Source organism: Asparagus officinalis, chromosome 7 (assembly GCF_001876935.1).
Source record: "Asparagus officinalis chromosome 7, Aspof.V1, whole genome shotgun sequence".
In the NCBI taxonomy this organism is placed as follows: domain Eukaryota; kingdom Viridiplantae; phylum Streptophyta; class Magnoliopsida; order Asparagales; family Asparagaceae; genus Asparagus; species Asparagus officinalis.
This window is the reverse complement of record NC_033800.1, coordinates 129,681,556-129,701,134: the sequence shown is the minus strand read 5'-3', so window position 1 is coordinate 129,701,134 and position 19,579 is coordinate 129,681,556. Positions and strand designations below refer to the sequence as shown.

Here is a 19,579-nt window from a genome sequence, read left to right as displayed (position 1 = left end):
CGGGCCGGCAGGCTTTTTGAACACCCCTAATGATAATCCCTTGTAAAGTTTTGATAAAAGTCCGAGGTATTATACCATCCATATGAAGGATGAATACAAAACAAAAAATATCAAGGTGAATCCCATAGCTGCTAACCTTCAAGATAGAAAGAACTTTGAAATTCAAATAGCAGATTTCTTCAAACTCAATTTAATTCAGAAAGCAGAATCAAACCATTCTTCTCCTGCTTTCATGGTAAGAAACCATGTTGGGAAAAAGAGAGGAAAAGTAAGGATGATCATTAACTATAAAAAGGTTAATGAAGCCACTAAATTTGATGGGTTCTTCATCCCCAATAGTGAATTGTTGTTACATAGAATCTGAATCGCCAGATAGTTTAACAAATTTGATGCTAAATCAAGATTTTGGCAAATCAAAATAAACAATGAAGAGAGCAAAAGGCTAACAACATTCAGTTTTCCTAATAGACGACATTATGAATGGAATGTGATGCCATTTAATCTTAAAAATGCTCCCCAAATATTCCAGAAATGGATGAACAACATTTTTGGACGCTTAGTATTTGTTGTTGTCTATATAAACAACATCCTTGTGTTCTCAAAAACTAAAGAGGAATACAAAGAACACCAGATAACAATAGCAAAACTATTGCTCAATCATGGTATTATTTTATCCCCTAAAAAGATAACCCTGATGAAAGAGGACATCAAATTTTTAGGGAAAAGAATTAAAAGTGGTCATATTGAATTGTAAGATCATATTATTACAAAGATCAAAGAGTTCAAAAAAAAATTTAAAACTCTAAAAGTTCTACAAAGCTTTTTGGGCTTACTAAATTATAGGAGAAGGTATATACCCTATCTCTCTGAGAAGATTTCTTCACTTCAGAATAAATTTACTGAAGACCAAAAGAAATATGAAAGCATAAATAACAAAGGCGTGACCCGATGGACACGAACAAAATTAAAATTACACTTAATGATGAGCAATTACAAGAAATTACCAACATCAAAAAAGAAATAAAGGAACAAAAAAATCCTTTATTAGCCACAATCAAGAGATACATTGGTCATACAGACTGATGATTTAGATACACATTGGGCTAAAATCTTGCTTGCACTTTCTACATCCCCGCTCAAAATTAGTATCAGAGCCTAGTTTAAGGGCAAAGATCAACCAATTAGATCCCAAAATATGTGTATATTGCTCTAGAAAATTGAAAGGACTAGAGAAAAATTATACTACGTATGATAAGGAATTATTAGCTATCAAAAATACTATTAATTCCTCAAAAATATATTTATTATCATCTGAGTTTATTATTGTAATGGATAATTAAGTTGTTACACAGTTTCTCAAAATGAAAACAAACTCTTTAATTCAGAAGAACGTGCGCAGAATTAAGTGGTCTATAAAATTAGAGAACTATATTTATATTGTTCGATATATATCTAGATTCACTAATATTGGTGCTGATTTTCTCTTCGGACATGGCTAGTTCTTCTTCAGGAAAACAGTCGAATAAAAGCAAAGCACCTATTCCCCCTCAAAACGAGGTAAAGGAAAAAGGTGTGTCAAACATCAAAGAGACCCTCAATAAAAAGGAGGCAACCGATAGCAACTTTGTTCCTGTTAAAGGCAAAGCAAAGTGGAAAGGAGAAGAAAAAACTTCTTAGGATAAGAAGCTTAATGCTCCCTAGGACATTGGAAAAGACTCTTCAATTTAAAGAAATAGTATTCAAAACTAGTATAATACCAGTTTACCTGATGAAGACTATACAACTATAAATAATCTCTAGAAGAAATTCTAAGAAATACGAGTTTTCATTCCGGATACTAATGCTTATTTCTCAACATTAGAAAAAATTATCAAGGACAATAATCAAAAGATTCAAGACCTTGAAAAGGAATACCATAGATGCAAAAGCATCATGGAAAATCTAATGAGTAAATCAACATTAACTATGTCAAAGGAACTGAAACCCAAAAGGAGCAAATGCGAGATTCTTTGAGTTCAAGCTCTAAAAAATCTAAGAACGATCTTAAAGGAAATTAAAATTAAAGATCTAACAGTCACTAAAATTGACGATTTTGTCAAACTAATTAACTATTTCAAGTTTGACATTTCTAAGTATTAAACACAAACAAAATTAAAAGATATATTCGATAGCTATCAGAGGAACCTGATTGACAAATAGGTAATGCTCTTATTTTTTGAAAGGCTAAAGGATGATGTCATAAGTTCATTATTCAAATCAGCATCACAGGTCATATTGAATCAATATGATCGGCCAAGGGTGCTAGCTGGTTTTGAGCTCATACTCTTACATAAAGAACATATAAAAAAGGGTCTAGTACACAAGTTGTATCATGATAAAACAAGGCCTGAATAATATAAAATTTTCATTCCTGATATATACAGTCAGGCACTTGAAGAAACATGTAAATTCCAAAGAGTATTTGAATTCACCATATGAACAGTATAGAAAGAACATAATGTGTTCGAGTTCTATCCTTCTTATCAAATTTGGAGGTTGGATCCTTTGGTAAGGGAACCCCACTTTCAACATATCTCTTTCAATGAGAAGATATATGACCTGAAAGATGAAAAGGAAATGGTTGCAATTGAATTCTTTGAATCCTAACACTAGCTTCTATGTGCTCAACAAGTTGTCAGAAAGCCCCTTATGAAATAAAGATCTTATTGAAACCAACCCTATATGAGCGAGAGGTAAGGATGATCATGGAGTCCCTTAACCTCCTTTGATGGGTGATCATTCCTGTTGGAAATCTTGAGATGTAATTTTCTACACATGTAGCAGAGATTAGAGGCCCTGGATGTTGTTTCCTCTAGCATGCCCTCCGACACGCAAGTCAGTGACTAGTCTGATTAATCTGAAGAGAAAATTAGAGTATAATCTTGTTGACTTTTGCCTATAAAATTGCGTACATTAGTGTGATGGAAGTTATCATTATTTGTAGAGGATTTATGGGGGAAAATTGTGGTAATTTAGGCGAGTTAGTGCCGTGATGGTTCATAACATGCTTTACACGTGTCAGTAACTGGTTAGACGAGTCACCCTTATAATAGTGATAAGGCTGCTACAATACTAGCGAGGTCTGAGGAGCTTTGAAGGCTTTGGCTTGAGAGGTCATAATGACTGACATTGTATTAATGTTGACGGCGACTGGGTGATGAAGTGTGGGTGCTGACTGGTCATGCATTAAATACGATATGACTTTTGACAAGGTTGACATGTCATTCCACTATTCAAGACATTTAGTATCATGTCTGAGTAGGGAATGCCTTTTGTCTCGGATTTAGGCTTCTAGTAGATCCTAGGTCGAATATTCCTTTCGTCTCAGATTTGGGTCACGAGATAGGTCGGCTGACTTTGCACCGGAGTTGTGGTCTCAGATGTATATGAGTTGGCCGACTAGTTATTACATGTGGCCGCTTTTTGTGGCTTCATTAGGCTTGATAATTTTCAGGGTATAACATTAGCCCCTTTTCAGTTGAACTCGTGATGTCGAGTTTGGGAGAAAATGAACCATCTCATGTTTTCTAGATCTGGACCATACTTATTAGAAGATATGTGATATGATGTTTCTGACATTAGCATAGATCATGTGGCCATTTTGATGGAGCGACGCTTTGTTTGATGAGATCGTGACAGCCATCTGCTTTGCGCCATGTGTCAGCACCTTTTGCTTATATATATCTGCTCATTTCGTTTCTACTTTGCAAACATTAGAAATCTTCCATTCTATCAGCAAGAGATGATCTTCTTCTTCCCAAAGCGTTTGTTGTTCTTTGGTCATTTTCTACGACTATGGCCTTCGTCTACCATTGCACCCATTTCTCCTACAGGATTTTAGGGCTCTATAGGTTTCTCCGCCACAGCTAAAGTCGAACTCTATTACTTTTCTAGTGGCCTTCCTAGTCATCTGCCATCGTGTGAATGTGAGTTGATGCTAGCTATTTTGGCTTATCTTGTGTACGCTAAGGCCGACAATAAGGAGGGTCATTATTACTTGTACACCGCTAGTGGTAGCCTCCTGGTTTTCAACATTCCTAAGATGAACAAGTGGTAGAGGGAGAATTTTTCTTCATCCTTGGTGCCGATCTGATTCTAGCTTGCCCCACACTTGGAGAGGGTACAAGCCTATAAAGGATCTCAATGTTGGGAGAACCTATTTGACAATGTTGTCCTTAGAGCCACCGACATATCTCATGTCCCCGTTAATGAAGAGGATTAGGCCTGAGCTACGATTCTGGAGATTGACGAGCAACTTGTAGATGATTCTTGGGTTGGCTCTCCTACTTTGCCTCAAAAACTTCTATGTGCTGAGCTAGAGGAAGGGAGCTCTAGTACTTATGCTAGCAACCTGCTGCTGAGATAATAGCCAAGCTCATTCTGAGTAAATCTACTTCTCAGGCTGAGGGGTCTAGGAGGAAGAAGAAGAAGAAGACATCTTCTAAGGGTCTTCGTTGAGCCAAGAGTAGTGCATGAGAGGTCTTTGCTCTCAGAGATGAGGCAACTGAGGCTATGCCCAAGCAGGTTGAAGCCGCACCAAGGTGAAACTAGTGGGGTTTTGGCCCCACAAACATTTCAAAGTCCAATTGACATTATCACGGTGGAGGGTAATTCTCGGCATCTACTTCATGAGCAGGAGGCTGAAGGAGAAGATATTCCTATCGTGAAGCTGATAGAAGGTTAGACTCTGACCAAGATCAGATCCGAAGGAGGGGCACTTTACTAGCTGGGAGAGGGCCTTCGGTGTCCTAGGTGACCCGAAAAAGAGATGGCCATCGAGGAGCAAGTTGCTGAGATATAGGAGTCGGTTTCTAAGGAGCATTTAGTTCTTCCAGCTATTGCATAGGAGGTCATATGAGTGGCCCTTTCCTTATCAAATTGATGATCTTCCTTCTCGTACTTAGCAGGGGATGGGGCAATTTTGATAGGGCTTGCTAATTCTCATACTCGCTATAAGAGGGATGTTTGCGTCGAAAATTATTTTATTTACTGAGCTCATTACAAATTATTTATCGAATACAATAAATTGAAAGAAACAAGCCTTTTTATAAGACCTTTTGTTACAAACAAATAACCTCTTAGAAATACACGCAGAGGATATTTATCACTCACTGCTTGCGTGAGATCTTTACCTGTGCCGGGGGTGCATTAGCCCGTGGACGATTAAATCACAGATCCAAGTTGAATCGTGAAGAAGGCTTAAGGTCAATGTTTTATTTTAGAAACAATGACAGAAGTGAATATCTCAGCAAAATAAGATAAAATACTCTTCTCAAGATCAAGTCAAATCTTAGATCTCGAGGAAACTCCGAAGGCTCTTGGAAGTGCTTGAAAATAATAAAGACTCTCTCTCTCTTGCTCAAAATTTGCCAAAAGCTCAAGTCTCTACCTAAAATCTGCTTCCTTTCGTGCATATGGCTGTTAGGGAGGTATTTATAGCCTCTAAAAGCTGTTATTGAAGACAGAGAGTCGAAATAATCTTCATATGATGAGCTCTATTTCCGAGACAGTGTCCACTGCCTTGGAAGAAGGGACTGCTCCTGCCTATTTTATAACTGACATCCCACCTTTAAATATCATGATTTCTATAGTTATGGGTAGATCCTCCATTTGTAACGGGCCTCCCACATTCACACACGATTTCCAGCAGTTATGAAGCTATGTGGACCGCACGAAACTCGAGAAAACCATCAAAAACAACGTTACACTATCTCTAGTTTTCGAGACAGTTTTCGTGTCTCGGAAATAGTATATTGTCTTGTAGTTTCTAAGACAGTGTTCACTGTCTCAGAAACTGTAAGCTTTAGAAATCCATTGTCTTTGGTATTTTGCCTCTAACTCTCTCGTCCGACCTTCGAATGAGATAATTCAAGATGCATCGGAAAGATGGAGAAGAGCCCTACAACTTTTGGTTTTTGAGCTTTTTCATATCTGATGTGAATCATGATCAAAATTTTAGTTCTTGTGTGAGACAGTCAGGGTGTCTCGCACCTACGAGATAGTTTGTACTACCTTCGGTATTTTACCTCTAACTCTCTCGTTTGACCTGAGAATGAGATGATTCAAGATGCATTGGAAAGTAGAGAAGAGATCTACAACTTCTTATAGGTGAGACACACATGGTATGGGCGAGACACTCGTGGTACTTCATCCTTTGTGGGCAAAACACAACTCCTGGTTGACTCGTTTCTTCATTGTTTTATCATTCAATTGACTCGTATGCTTCGCCGATTCGCTTCATGCACTTGTTATCTTCCCTATGGTATCAGGTGATCCTTCTTGACTTGGATAATAACGTTCATCATCTTTTCTCCATCTCGAGTTGCGTGCTAGAACCTATAGGCAATTTTTGACGCCTACAAGGGCGTTGGAGGAGGAGCACATATTTGTTCCTGAGCATGGAATGGACTCTAGAGGGATGGTCTTGGAGTTCAGAGCTGATCAAGCTAATGTTGTTGAGCAATTCCTTCTTCCGGATGATGAGATATTGTTGAGGGAGACTCCAGACGTCAATCTCCACCAGGCTCTTAGGAGTTACCTCACTTGAGGAGCTCTTAAGAAGTTCAAGTTCTTTCATTGGATCAAATTATATTGGGAACTCTTCCATAAGCTCCGGGTAGAACTAGAGGCACACAAGGAGGTTCAGAAGATGGCCAAACTATTGGCTGCTTTGAAAGGGAGTCAGTTTAACGAGCTTAAGACGAGCCAAACTGTTGATGTCATGAAATTAGGTAAGAAAGGTAATGATGATCTTGGGGTCCTTTAACCTCCTTTGATGGCTTATTGCTCCTATTAGAGATCTCGAGCTATAATTCCCTAGAAAGATAGCAGAGATTAGAGGCTCCTGAGGTTATTTCCTCGGACATGCCCTTCGATGCTCAAGTCAATACCGATCTGATTAATTTTAAAAGAGAAAAATAAAGTATTGTATTGTTGACTTTTGTGTGTTAATTACGTACCTTAATATGGTGGAAGTTATCATTATTTATAGAGGATTTATGGGGCACATAGGTAATTTGGCTAGGTTTATGTAGTGATGGGTCAGACCATGCTTTACACATGTTGGCAACTGATTGGACAAGTCTCCCTTGCAACAATGATGAGGTTGCTAAAGTACTAGCGCGATCCAAGGAGATTTGAAGGCTCTAACTCGTGAGGTCATAATGACTGTCATTATATTAATGTTGATGGCAACTTTGTGGTAAAGTGTGGGCGATGATTGGTCATGCATTAAATGCGATATGACTTTTGATAAAGTTGACATGTCATTCTATTGTTCAAAATGCTCAGTGTTAGATCTAAGTGGTGAATGCTTTTCATCTTGGATTTGGGCTTTTAGCAAATCCTAGGTCGAATATGCCTTTCATCTTAGACTTGGTCATGAGATAGGTCAGCTGACTCCGCACCTAGGTCATGCTTGTAGGCGTTAAAAATTACCTATAGGTTCCCACACGTAGTTCGAAATGAAACAAATTCTAGAAACGCCATCATGAGATTATCCGATACTAAGACGAAACAATGAAATGCATAAAGCGAGCCAGTGAAATGTACAAACCCGTGAAATGACAGAACAAGACCAAAACAAGACATAGTCGCTTGTAATCGCATCAAAGCGAGTCGCCGGTGTGCGAGTTACATCAAAGTGACCCACACTCATGCGGGCCACGTTGAAGTGACCTACTTCCGTGCGGGTCACCTTAATGTCACCCGCACACCCGCGAGTCACATTGAACTGACTCGCACCCTGGTTCCTAAAAATACGTATTTCGATGTTTTCTCAAAATTTGTTTGTTCTAGAGCCTCCCAACTACTTGGATATCATCCCTAAATATGGTTAGGCTATAATTAACTAAAGATGAGGCCAAATCACTTGTCCTTATCTAAAAACACTGTAACTGAAGCCTATAAATACATGCCTATGGTCCTATACGTAGGGGATCTAAAATTCAAAAAAAAGGCGAGGTGTTATTGGTTTGGATAGTGAATCCCATGAATTTTAGAGGGGTGTAGGCGTCAAAAATTACCTATAGAGTATTACACATAGCTCAAGCTGAAGAGAAGGCGATAAACATCATTATCTAAGTTATAAAGGATCATCCAAAGCCAAAGATCAACTAGGGAACGTACAAAAAGCGCATCACACAAGTTTCAAGGTATAAAACATATCTCAGAAACTATGAGAAGACTCATAGTTTCCGAGACAGCTGCGGCTGTCTCAGAAACTATGAAGGCAAATCATAGTTTTCGAGACACTCGCGTCTGTCTCGGAAGCTATGAAGACAAAATGTAGTTTTTGTGACACTTGCGACTGTCTCGAAAGCTAAAATGGACTTGGCGATAGTTTTCTCGAGTTTTGTATGGTCCACGTGGCTTCATAACTACTGGGAATCATCCATGAACGTGAAGAACCGTTCCAAGCAAAAATTACACCCATAACTGCTGGAATAATAGCATTAAGGCGTAGTGGAAGCAGTTACAAAACTGCCAGAATTGAGTACTGTTTCCAAGACAGCCGTGTAGGCATCAAAAAATACCTATAAATTCCCACAAATAGTTTGAGACCAAACGAAGACAATGGGCGTCATCATCCAAATTAAGGAAGATTATCCGAACTAAAGAGGATCATCCGATGCCAAAGAGAAGCTAATGAGCACACGAAGCGAGCCCACGAAGCATACAAGTCAGCAGAACGACAATACAAGTTCGGAAAATGCCAAAAAACCAAAGGAGACTCGCACACACGGGTCACCCTATAGTGACCCGCATAGGTGCGAGTCACCAATTGGTGACCCGCATGCGTGCGGCTCACTAGTTGGCGACCCACACGAGTGCGGGTCACTAGTTGGTGACCCGTACGAGTGCGGGTCACCAAGAGGTGACCTGCACGAGTGCGGGTCACTAAGAGCCGTCTCGCACAGTTAATTCCCGAAACACATTTTTGACAGGTTTGTTGATATTTTTCGGGATTTGTTCGTTTCAGAGTATCCCAACTGACTTGAGATCATATCCAAATATGGTTAGGTCATTGTTAACTGAATATATGGCCAAATCCTTCATTCTCATCCAAATAACCGCATCCAAGACCCTATAAATACAAGCATAGGGCCCTCATTTTTCGGGGTTGGAATTTTATCAAAGAGGAGGAAGTGCTGCCGAATTAGAGAGTGCATTCAACAAAATTTCGAAGAGGGTTAGCTAGATCCCACTGACCTTCGGCATAAAGAAGGAGTAATTCGAAGGATCTGAAGTCATTTTCCATCTTTCCTTGAGATCAAGCTTAGACTTATCTCGAGAAGAGTAGTCATCTCGCTTGGTCAAGATCATTTACTCTAGCAATTACTTCCTTGGTGAAGTAAGAGCTTTAACCAATCTTCTGTCAACCAGATCTGATCCGAGGTAGTCCACGGATAAACCCCGGCACCGATAAAGATCCCACTCAAATAATAGGTGATAAATATCTATTGTGTGTAGTTTAAAAGAAAGTTGTAATAAATTTTCATTGTGTAAAAGTCTTATAAAAAGACTATTTCTTTTGAATTTATTGTAACGCCCAAAGTGTAATGAATTTATTAATGAGAACAACTTTCAGCCTAAACACGTTGGCAACAATAGTGGGAGCCAACAACCACTCTACCGAGGCTATAGTGTCGCAACCTCGGATTCGCATCCCGATTGAAGAAGAGTTCAATCAATAGAAGTACGAGGAATACATATCCTCCTTCTCCAGATCCGGCTCTCCTGTAAGTGTAGGAAGGTCTCCTCCTCCAGGAAGGTCCGCTGGTCTTCAGATTTGAAGATCCAAGAAGATGATCCATGCCCCGTAGCTGCTGCAGTTATGTTCGGCAACGCCCCTCCGGCGTCCGATGAAGCCGAAGTTGCAGATCTGAACTCCTCAACCAAGGAGATAGCTATCGGAGACGTGTTAACTTTGTCAAGTACACGCGAATTATATGCATCAACCCCTGGAGCATCTACACCCTTCGGCTACGTCATGACCTTTCGAGACTTGGGGAATGGATATTGTTGGTCCTATTTTTCCTCCGTCAACCAAAGGTGACAGATTCATCCTGGCGATTACCGATTACTTCTCCAAATGGGCTAAAGCAATTCTGCTCAAAGAAGTGAAGACGAGCAACATCATCGCATTCATCAAGCACCATATCATCTACCGATATGGTGTCCCAAGACGTATCATACATGACAAAGGTCCTCAGTTTGTCAGCAATACCTTCATCAAGTTTTACGAGAAGTTCAAAATTCAAGATGTCTCGTCGACAGCTTATAATTCCACAGTGAACGGGTTGGCTGAAGCCTTTAACTAGACTATCATAAAGCTTTTGTCAAAACTCGTGAAGACTAATAAACGAGATTAGGATGATAAACTCGGTGGAGCTCTATGGGCCTATCGCACTACAGTTCGCACGCCTACTGGAGCGATCCCGTATTCTCTGGTATACGGGTGTGAAGTTGTTCTCTCCTTGAAAATTCAAATTTCATCTCTTTGGGTCACTCTTATAACAGAGATGATGATAGAGGAACAACATCAGAAACGTCTTGAAGAACTTAAAGTGCTTGACGATAAGCGCTTAGAAGCTCAACAGCACATTGAATTCTACCAGCCAGAATTTCCCAAGCTTTTGATAAGAAGGTCTGACAATGAAGTTTTAAGGAAGGAGACTTGGTTTTAGCCATCCGACGGCCAATGATCCTTAATTCTAAGAAGAAAGAAAAGTTTGAACCCAAATGGGAAGGATCTTTTGTGGTAGAGATAGTCTACTCAAATGGCGCATATCGCCTCATTACCCAAGATGGCGCCCGGCTTATGATGCCGATAAATGAAAAGTTCATAAAAAAGTACTATCCTTAGTATAATCAGGATAACCCATCTAACGGAAAATTCCCGGAAGAATACTAAGTGCGGTATTCTTAGGGATAACCCGATCACTACAAAAGTGATAAATAAGAAATCCTCAAGGTTGAAACATATCTCGCTGCTGAGATCAATTTCACCAACTCCCATGTATATGTTGTTGAGATGAGATTCGATCACACCACAAATCAATATTTCCTCGCGAAACCCCCACTGGTGTTTGATAATTCATAATCTTCTACCACAAGGTCCCCCACTAATCAAATCAATTGACGGTGGGCCTACCAAAATTCTTATCGGTTAAATCCGTTTAAACTTTCACCGTGTTTGTGTACTTAACACTCACATTGTTAAAGTCCTAACACGAGATTCTATCCGCCAATCTTTGGCAATTTTCAAACTTTTCGTGTTAAGTACTTGTCGCTTAATACCGGAATCCCCCATCAAGTGGCTAGTACGAGTCATCATTCTCACTGTTATTTGTACTCCACTCCCATTGCTTGCTTGGTCAAACCTATAAAAGTTAGGGCCAAAATCAAAATCTCCTCTCGTTCATGGTCCACGAACAAGAGGTCCACTTTTAAATTGAGCGATCAAACCTATAAAAGTTAGGGTCGAGGTCTAAATTTCACCTCGATAAATGAGAAACTTTTTTTTAGATTAAGTAACCAATCCTATAAAAGTTAGGGTTACTTCAATCTTCCCGATTCTCAGAGTGGAGATCCTACTTTGAGTTTCCTTTACAACTGGAGATAGAATATAAAATTTTTCCTCTTTAGTTTTGGGAGATAGAATATAAAAATTTTTCCCTCCCACTTTGAGTTCGTCTTTACCCTAAAAGAAAACCTGAAGATAGCATATAAAATTCTTCCTCTCCAGCATCGGGTTTGCCTTCACCCCAAGAAAAGACACAATTCTCAACACCAAATCCTTGTCTTATACGCACGGGGAATTTTATCCTGAATCCTAAGTAGAGATAAGTCAACCTAACACACGTTGTCGGTTTAGTCTTTCGCTGAGTAAAAAAGACACCAGAATCCAAGTCTAGGGAATTTTATCCCAAAGCCTAAGTAGGGATAAGTTAGCGTGTAACACACGCTGGCAGTTAGTCTTTTACCGTGAAAAAGATGACAGTCCACGTATTCAACATCGTGGCAGGCTGTTATTAATAACGCCAAAATCCTTGTCTTACACGCATGGGGAATTTTACCCTAACTTCTAAATAGAGATAAGTCTATGCCTAATACGCATTGCCAGGTAGTATATTCCCGCAAAAATTGCTAAGTCTAAAAGAATTTATTCTTTTAGCATAATGTTATGTGTGAAGCGGACTTATATAATTCACATGCTAGCCTAATTCAAACGGTAATCGGTAAAAGTACATCAAATGTGTTGATAACTGAGAGTTTCCCAAAAATTCTATAAATATTATGGTTGATTATCCAAAATAGAATAAGAAATTATAATAAAAGAGATATAATAAAAAAAGAAAATATCTTCTATTAATAAGAATTGAGTTTGTAGATACAAGAATGAAGCAATCAGTCTACATTGAGCTTATGACTACGGACCTACTGTTCTAATTTAAACAACTCCTCCGCATAGGCTTGTTCGAGCTCGCTCTGAAGCGTGACCTTCATTGACTCTTCATCACCAGCCAATACTTTCGCGGCTTCTGCTTTCATAATGACCACCTTCTCTTTGGAGAGTGCCAATTGCCTGGACATTACTTCTCGAGCGTGCTCTGCGTGGACCTTCGTCATCTTCAAAGCAGCTTGAGCATCCTTCGTTGCTTTAAGCTCCAAGTCAAGTTGCACTATTGTGGCTTTGCTTGACGCAAGAGAAGAATCGATGTTGCGAAGGGCAGTTGATTTATCAGTAAAAGTTGCTTCTATTTGATGAACAAGACCCACTTCTTCCCGAATCTTGGAATCATCAAATGCTTGAGCTTCGCGCCATGCTTGCAACCTGGCTTCCATCTAAGCAGCCACGTATGAAGAGACACCAACAGTTTGGAATTCATTCATCTTTTCAAGCTCACGCTCGAGATGATCCAAGTCTACAGTAATAGCATCTGCCAGATCTAAATATCCTTGACTCCTCAGGAATGTCACTTGATGATCAAGATATGACTCGAAGAGATCAATAGAAAGCCCGCTGTGGAGAAGATTGTCAACTATCTCGTTCACGAATGAGAAGAAAGAACAAACTTCCATGTGGAGCAGGATTTTATCTGGGTCATTATTGGATAGCAGCGCCTTGACAAGATCATAAAGCTTGAAAGCCCTATAAAGAAAAGAAAAGTGAATATTTAGGAATATTGGTCTGAATATTTTCAAGGTAAATGTTGGAATAGAACTCACCAATGTCGACTGAGGTTTCTTCAATTCGACACTCCGCACTCGGTCCTGCTTGCCTGGCTTCATGAATCGTTGGAGTTATTACGGGAGTAATAGTCATTGATGTACCAACTTCTTCAGTTGGTCTCGTGACTTGTTCAACCGGACTGATCCCCGCAGTTATAGTGGCCGCTACGGTCGTCAAGCTCAAAGGAATGTTGGGCTGAGGTTGGGGAAATGACGACTGAGCTTCGATGATGGTTCCTGCCAATAGCAAGAAATCAAGACCCTCAGATTTATCAGACATCCCAACAATAATAGTTGTATTAGTCTCAACGACTGTTCCTACAATTAAATTCCCTTATGAGTAAGAGAAAACCAATAAACAAATAATTACAATAGGGGAATGAAGCACATACTTGTAGAGGAAACAACTTCGATAGTTGGTTCAGTGGCCTTGTGAGTTGGTTCGATGACTTCGCGACGGGTTTGTTCTAACAACATGTCGTCAAGTAGCCTGTCATCGGATCCTAAAGGGTCTTGTCTTGGATCAGATGCAGGTGTGACCAACGTTTCAAGGGCTGCATCTTGAAAGGTTTCTTCATCATCTGAACCCTCCATCAAAATATCAACAGAAGAGTCTAAGTGTTAAGACACGAAAAGAGAAGTTGAGAATTGACAACAGATAGGAATTAGACTTACCTCCGATAGTGGCAGCAGGCTCCGCGATCCCAGCACCTATGCTCGCTTCTTGTAATTTTTCTAAAAGAGCCAGAAGCATGGAAATAATTAGGGGAGGCACGAATTCTAGATCGATCAATTCCCAAAATCGCCATTTGAAAGGTGTACTACCAGTGTTAGATGTACCTAGGCTAGTTACCGTTGTGGATGGACCAGGTCCTACACTGGCACCTTCGCCGGTTTCAACGGATGCACCCGCTTCAACACCCGTGGGCTCCTCGACCACGGCTTCATGCACTTGTTGCGAGAAGCTGGGCCCTTTAAAAAAATCAAAATCGGGAGAAGGAGGGTTGTAGGGGGTTTCACCTTCTTCATGACCCCCTAAAATACAAAATTTGATAAGTCTGAGATCTAATAAGTAAAAGAATCAAAAGACCATGAAGGGTTGAAGCGTCACCTTCTTCGCCGATAGGCGCGTCGCCAAATGGTTCTGTCTCGGGAACCGACGGCTTAACACGTCATCTAAAATTTATTTTCTGATGCTTGGGGGTCCAGTCTCTTTTGGATCCATAAGCCTATCCTGTTCAGACTTAGCATGCGGCTCAGTTTGCAATTCAGCCTGGGCTACGGTCAGAGATCGGGTGCGAGTGATAGGGCGGACTCTCTCTTCTTCTTCCTCGGAAGATGCACCTAGAAGTTCAACAATCATTCTGTGAGGATAAGTGGGCAAAACGTTCTACCTCTTTCAAGCCTTAAGTCGACAAGTTTGATCGGCAATTGACAGATCCAACAGTTCTTTGTAAGAGGATTCTTACAAACCTATGCTGAATTCCTCTTCATCGCTACCCGCTGTTGTGCCCTCACCACCTACGATTTCTTCTTCTGAAGTCTCCTTATCAGAAGGGAAGGACTCCTCCTCTTCCTTTACAATCCACTTCCCTTTACCAGAAGGGCCAGCGGGTTCTTTACCACGTCTTTTCTGTCGCTGAATGTTTTCCTGAACTATCCTGTCAGCAATTCGGGACGCGGCTTCGGCCGCTAACTCTGTGATTAGCCTCACTTGAACGGGGTCATTAGCTATTATCAATCACCTGTAGTATAAATATGTTAGATCTAACCGACGTTCAGTACTCGAGAGACTGAACTTAGCAGCGGTACAGCCCGTTAAGTTCCATAACTAAGCCCGAGCATCGTCTACCAGTCCGCCATGAGTCCAGAGCTGTCGGTTCGGATTTCCAATATAGAATTGATCATATCTAAATTGGCGAGCGAATCGGCATGACAAGTAAGGCTCTAAGTGGCAACAATTCTTCATCCAGAAAATGAGATGGCCCAGCCTTATGTTCATTAGTCATCCGAAGCAGCCGACATCAAGGGAAGTATGATTCATCCCGGGCATCTTTTCATCAGCCAACAATCCACTATAGCAACCAAAAAATAGAAGAAAGCACGGGGAGAACACCCAACCCTTATGGATATGCAAGCTCTTCCTTGCTTCAGAGAGGCTCCACACTTTCCACTTACACCCTTCAAGCAATCGTAACAAGGGAGTGGACAAGTTCACATCTATCAAGGCCGACATCAGGTCGGGGTGGTGAAGAACCAGCCACACCATCAAATAAGTGTAAGGGAGCTCAGGTTTTGTAGTGGGGATCTTAGCGGACAGTGCATCTTCATCTTGGGTGAAGGTAGTAACTACCTGACGAAGCCCGCAATGAATGTCAGTGACCAACGCCGAAAGAAGGGATATATTTTTCCCATGGGCTAGCTGGATGACCAGGAATAATACCTCTATTGGCAGGGCATCAGTATTTCTTCAACCAAATCGTGAGGTAGCCAGCCAATAGGATCATGGGTCGGATGGGCTTCTGTGCGCACCAAAGGAAGGTCTTGAACTTGGTCCCCACAGGGAATTTACCCTCAGTACTTGTGTTGGTATAAGAGCGAACACCAGACATTTCAATCAGCTCATTGATCTCTGAAGAATTTAAATACTTCAGCCCGCAAACAGCTTCATCAGATTTATCCAGGTTCTTGAATAAATAACTCGAGAACTGCTTCAGGCTTATCTGAGAAGATTTCTTCTTTGCTATCAGGCTGACTCCTACCAGGGCTATCTGATAGTGATATGTAAGCTCCCATAAGGTGTCATATAGAGTAGGCATGCGGGCCTTCAATTGGTCTAACTCCCGGTTAGAAGGAAAGTACTCTTGATACGGCACGTCTCCTATTAGCAATCCAGAGACTTTTTGCATCTCGTGGAGGGGTAGTCTCAACTCCCCGTTCCTGGTTAGAAAAGTATTCGTGTCCGAATTATAAAGTTCTACCAGTGCAAAGAAATGGTGAACACTGATCGGCAGCCCATATTTAGTGGCGCGGACAGCTTCATACAATCCAATTGCCCTCAGGTCAGCGTCCCATCGGTTAAGAACAAAGTTCGTCATCCTGGTCCACCAGAGCTTATCTGAAGAGTGAGACCAACCATAACATATGTGACCATGAGGTGGCTCGTCTAGTCCCAGCACACCGAGATGTAATCCTATAATATAGGTCTTGTTGCTCGAGGCTGGGAGCGCTTGACTGGTGACATATCCATAGTGAACATTAGTATGTTCCTTAGTCAGGTTCCATGACATCTCTCGTGTCACCGTTTGCCTCCGCAATTTAGTCAGCGGGCGATGACGAGGGATTGTAGGGAGGTATAAATAGCCTATTGTATCCCTATATAACCACAACTCATCTTTGAGGGATACAGCAGTCGGATCTTCATCGGAGTCCCCAAATAGGTAATCCGTCTTTCTCAGAGGTTGAGTGGAATCCGTATTCTCTGCAAGTGATGCATCGGTAATTAGCTGACATAAGGTACGATGATGTCCCTTTCGCACCAATCAAGAAAATTTCTTAGGAATGTCCGAAGCAAATTGAGGAGTTGGCGGGATGAATGTTGGGTCGTCAACGGTGGCATAATGCTCACCTCTGCGCCCATCTATCTCGAAAGGGGAAAATGCAGTCGCAGGGTATTCAACTGAAACAAATAACTTGTGTTTGTTAAACACGACTGCAAGAATGTGTTAAGGCAATACAAGATGTTGAACTCATCTCACGAGTCCATGAGATAAAGTCATTACCTTGCAATTGGCGAGACGATTTCAACCGTATCACGTACACGTAGGATAATGTATATTGTCACACAAATAGCGTGACTATATACCCCGTCCTATGAAATGCGATACAACATAAAGTCGCCCCTTTATTGCCTTAAGACGCGTTTTGACCAAGCAAAACACATCAGTGAAGCGTCAACCCTCACGAAGGAGGATGTCAACTTTTCCCAATTGCCTCACCAAGGAGAACAAAGCGAGGATGCAATATGTAACATGATATGCTAATATTAAATGCACAAGCAGAAAATGATAAAAGTTTACCTACGAAAGACAAAGGCTCCCTCTCGGGTGACTCAATAGCTGAGCAACCCCTCGGGATGCGTGATCTCCTCGTCAACATAGCTAATCTGTAGTGAAGATTAACAATTCAATTAAATCAAGAATCAAGATACGTAAATGGGGAATTAAAAGGCAAAGAAAATAAATATATGAAGCTAGGGCGACAAATTCGATTCTCGACCAATACACAAGCTAAGAGTTTGGATGTTTTTCTCTCAGAAGCCAAGTTTCAACACTTATGCGAATATCGACATTAAGTCACACACACAATCATACTACAAGCAAGGCAAAAGTTTCGGCCATGCCTAAGCAATCAATAGAGTTGGTGCTTCAGTCGTGAATTTGATGTTAAAATCAAGTTCAGACAATTTCCAACAGTTCAAGGGTTTTGGCTATGCATGAATTCAAACTCAGGAATCAACTCATCGATGCCCCTTCAAAGCAAAAAAATTAATTCAGTTCTCATTCCAAATCAACTTGCATATATGCTACGGGTGGTGGAGAAAATCCAACAATCCAGCAAAGGGTTCGGTCACACCCATAACAAGAGAATCGGCCATGAGGGATTGAAGTTCGAATGGATGACTAGGCAACAATCGAAGTTCAATACAAGCCTAAGAACCAGAATCAGTCCTACCCCACTATCACAACACTGACTTGATTCTAACACAAAATCAAGGGCTAGGGAAGATCAGAGAATTTGACCAGTAGGGTTCGGTTCTTGTTCAAGGTTGAAAGCATGATTCCCACACAAAAGTTCGATTCACATCTAAGCTCGAGACCTCGGTTGCCAAACAAGACCAAATAAAAAACATAATACAAACTGGAGATCTTGACAATAAGCTTGGTCCACATTCAAACCACACATGTCAGTCAACAAACTCAATCGTCATCCAAGTGAAAGAATTGGACTCAAGTTTTAATCATTCTCCAAAATCAAAGAAATTAAACAATCATATGGAAGCTTAGAGTGCGTTTTGGGTTTACCTGAGGTAAAGAAGAAGGATGATATTCAGAAGATTTAAGAGCGTGAAGAAGAAACCTCAATTTCCTATTACATTCAAAAGGAGAATTTAGATGTTATTCAAAAATTCCACAATTTGAAATTAGGGTTTCAATCACTTCTTCATAACTAAGCATACGAGTTGGAGTTCAGTTGAAATTGAAGATAAAACTTACCTAAATCAAAGTAGAACAAGCTAAGCAAGGAAGAATCACCACGATAATGTCTCTGAACTTGGGATTTGAAGGTAATCGAAACCCTAGCTCTCTGAGTTGAGGTCTGGTCGAACTCAAAGAATTGAAGAGGGGATTTAAAGGAGCTTGGAAGAGTTTAGATCTTGGGGGAGTTATTAGAGGAGGAGAGTTCTGAGAACTTGAGGAGCTTGAGAGAAGATGAAGAGGACTTAGAAGAGAATCGGAGTTTTAAACAAGTCCCGAACCGCCTCTCATGACTGTCCTAGACACCACTTGGTGCGGGTCACACTCATGAGCTGACCCACACTCATGCGGGTCACCATGAGCTGACCCACACTCATGAGGGTCACACAGAGCTAGCCCGCAGTTATTTTTCATGGTACTTTTCCCCTTTTCATCTACTTTTGATGAATTCGAGACTTGTATTCATACTCCAATGAGTATACGAGTCTAAACTATTTTCCACCCTTGACGGGAAGTTCCTGGAGAATCTTACGTGTAATATTCTTAAGGATAACCCAGTAACCTCCAACGGGTACACGAGGCTAAAGTGATTCCCGAAACCCCCAGGAGTATATGAGTATAAACTAGTCCTTCCCGCTCTAACGCCTTAAGAGCTGAAACTGTATAGACCCCAGTAGACGTATGAGTATAAACTATGTTAACGCCGGTTAACACGTTATAATGAAAGTTAACGCCAGTCAGTGCGTTAATGATTTTTTCCAAAATAAGGCTTAGTTATGTACACACTACAACAAAGGTCGATGTCTGTCAACACGTCAATAATTCTGCCAAAACAAGGCTCAGGATGATATTTCAGATGAAAGGATTATTCTAGGGAATTCGAACGTATTCAGATGCAAATTTCCGATGAAGATGATCTGTTCAGGAGTCGGTTCAATGACAAGAACTAATTCAGATATTAACGCATCAGTCCCAGTTTGATATTTTGAAAACGGTCAGACGATGAACATAGTACCGATAGAATTTTAGCTATTCGATAAAATACT

General features: G+C 40.7%; 1 protein-coding gene across 5 annotated transcripts in view; it reads right to left on the bottom strand.

Moving 5' to 3' along the window:
• Positions 1-18,777, bottom strand: part of LOC109849814 — a 20,703-nt gene extending 1,926 nt beyond the window's left edge. For 2 of the 5 annotated variants that reach the window (XM_020419696.1, XM_020419697.1), the window contains exons 1-6: positions 18,552-18,777; positions 18,360-18,423; positions 17,355-17,440; positions 13,951-14,010; positions 13,668-13,856; positions 13,273-13,512 (exon numbers count right to left, since the gene is read on the bottom strand). In XM_020419696.1, coding sequence (XP_020275285.1) covers positions 13,273-13,512; positions 13,668-13,856; positions 13,951-14,010; positions 17,355-17,433 — 568 coding nt within the window. In that variant the 5' untranslated portion in view covers positions 17,434-17,440; positions 18,360-18,423; positions 18,552-18,777. Of the gene's footprint in view, positions 1-12,152; positions 13,196-13,272; positions 13,513-13,667; positions 13,857-13,950; positions 14,011-17,354; positions 17,441-18,359; positions 18,424-18,551 lie in introns of those variants that run through there. The other 3 variants (XM_020419695.1, XR_002249240.1, XR_002249239.1) reach the window with 3 other exon arrangements.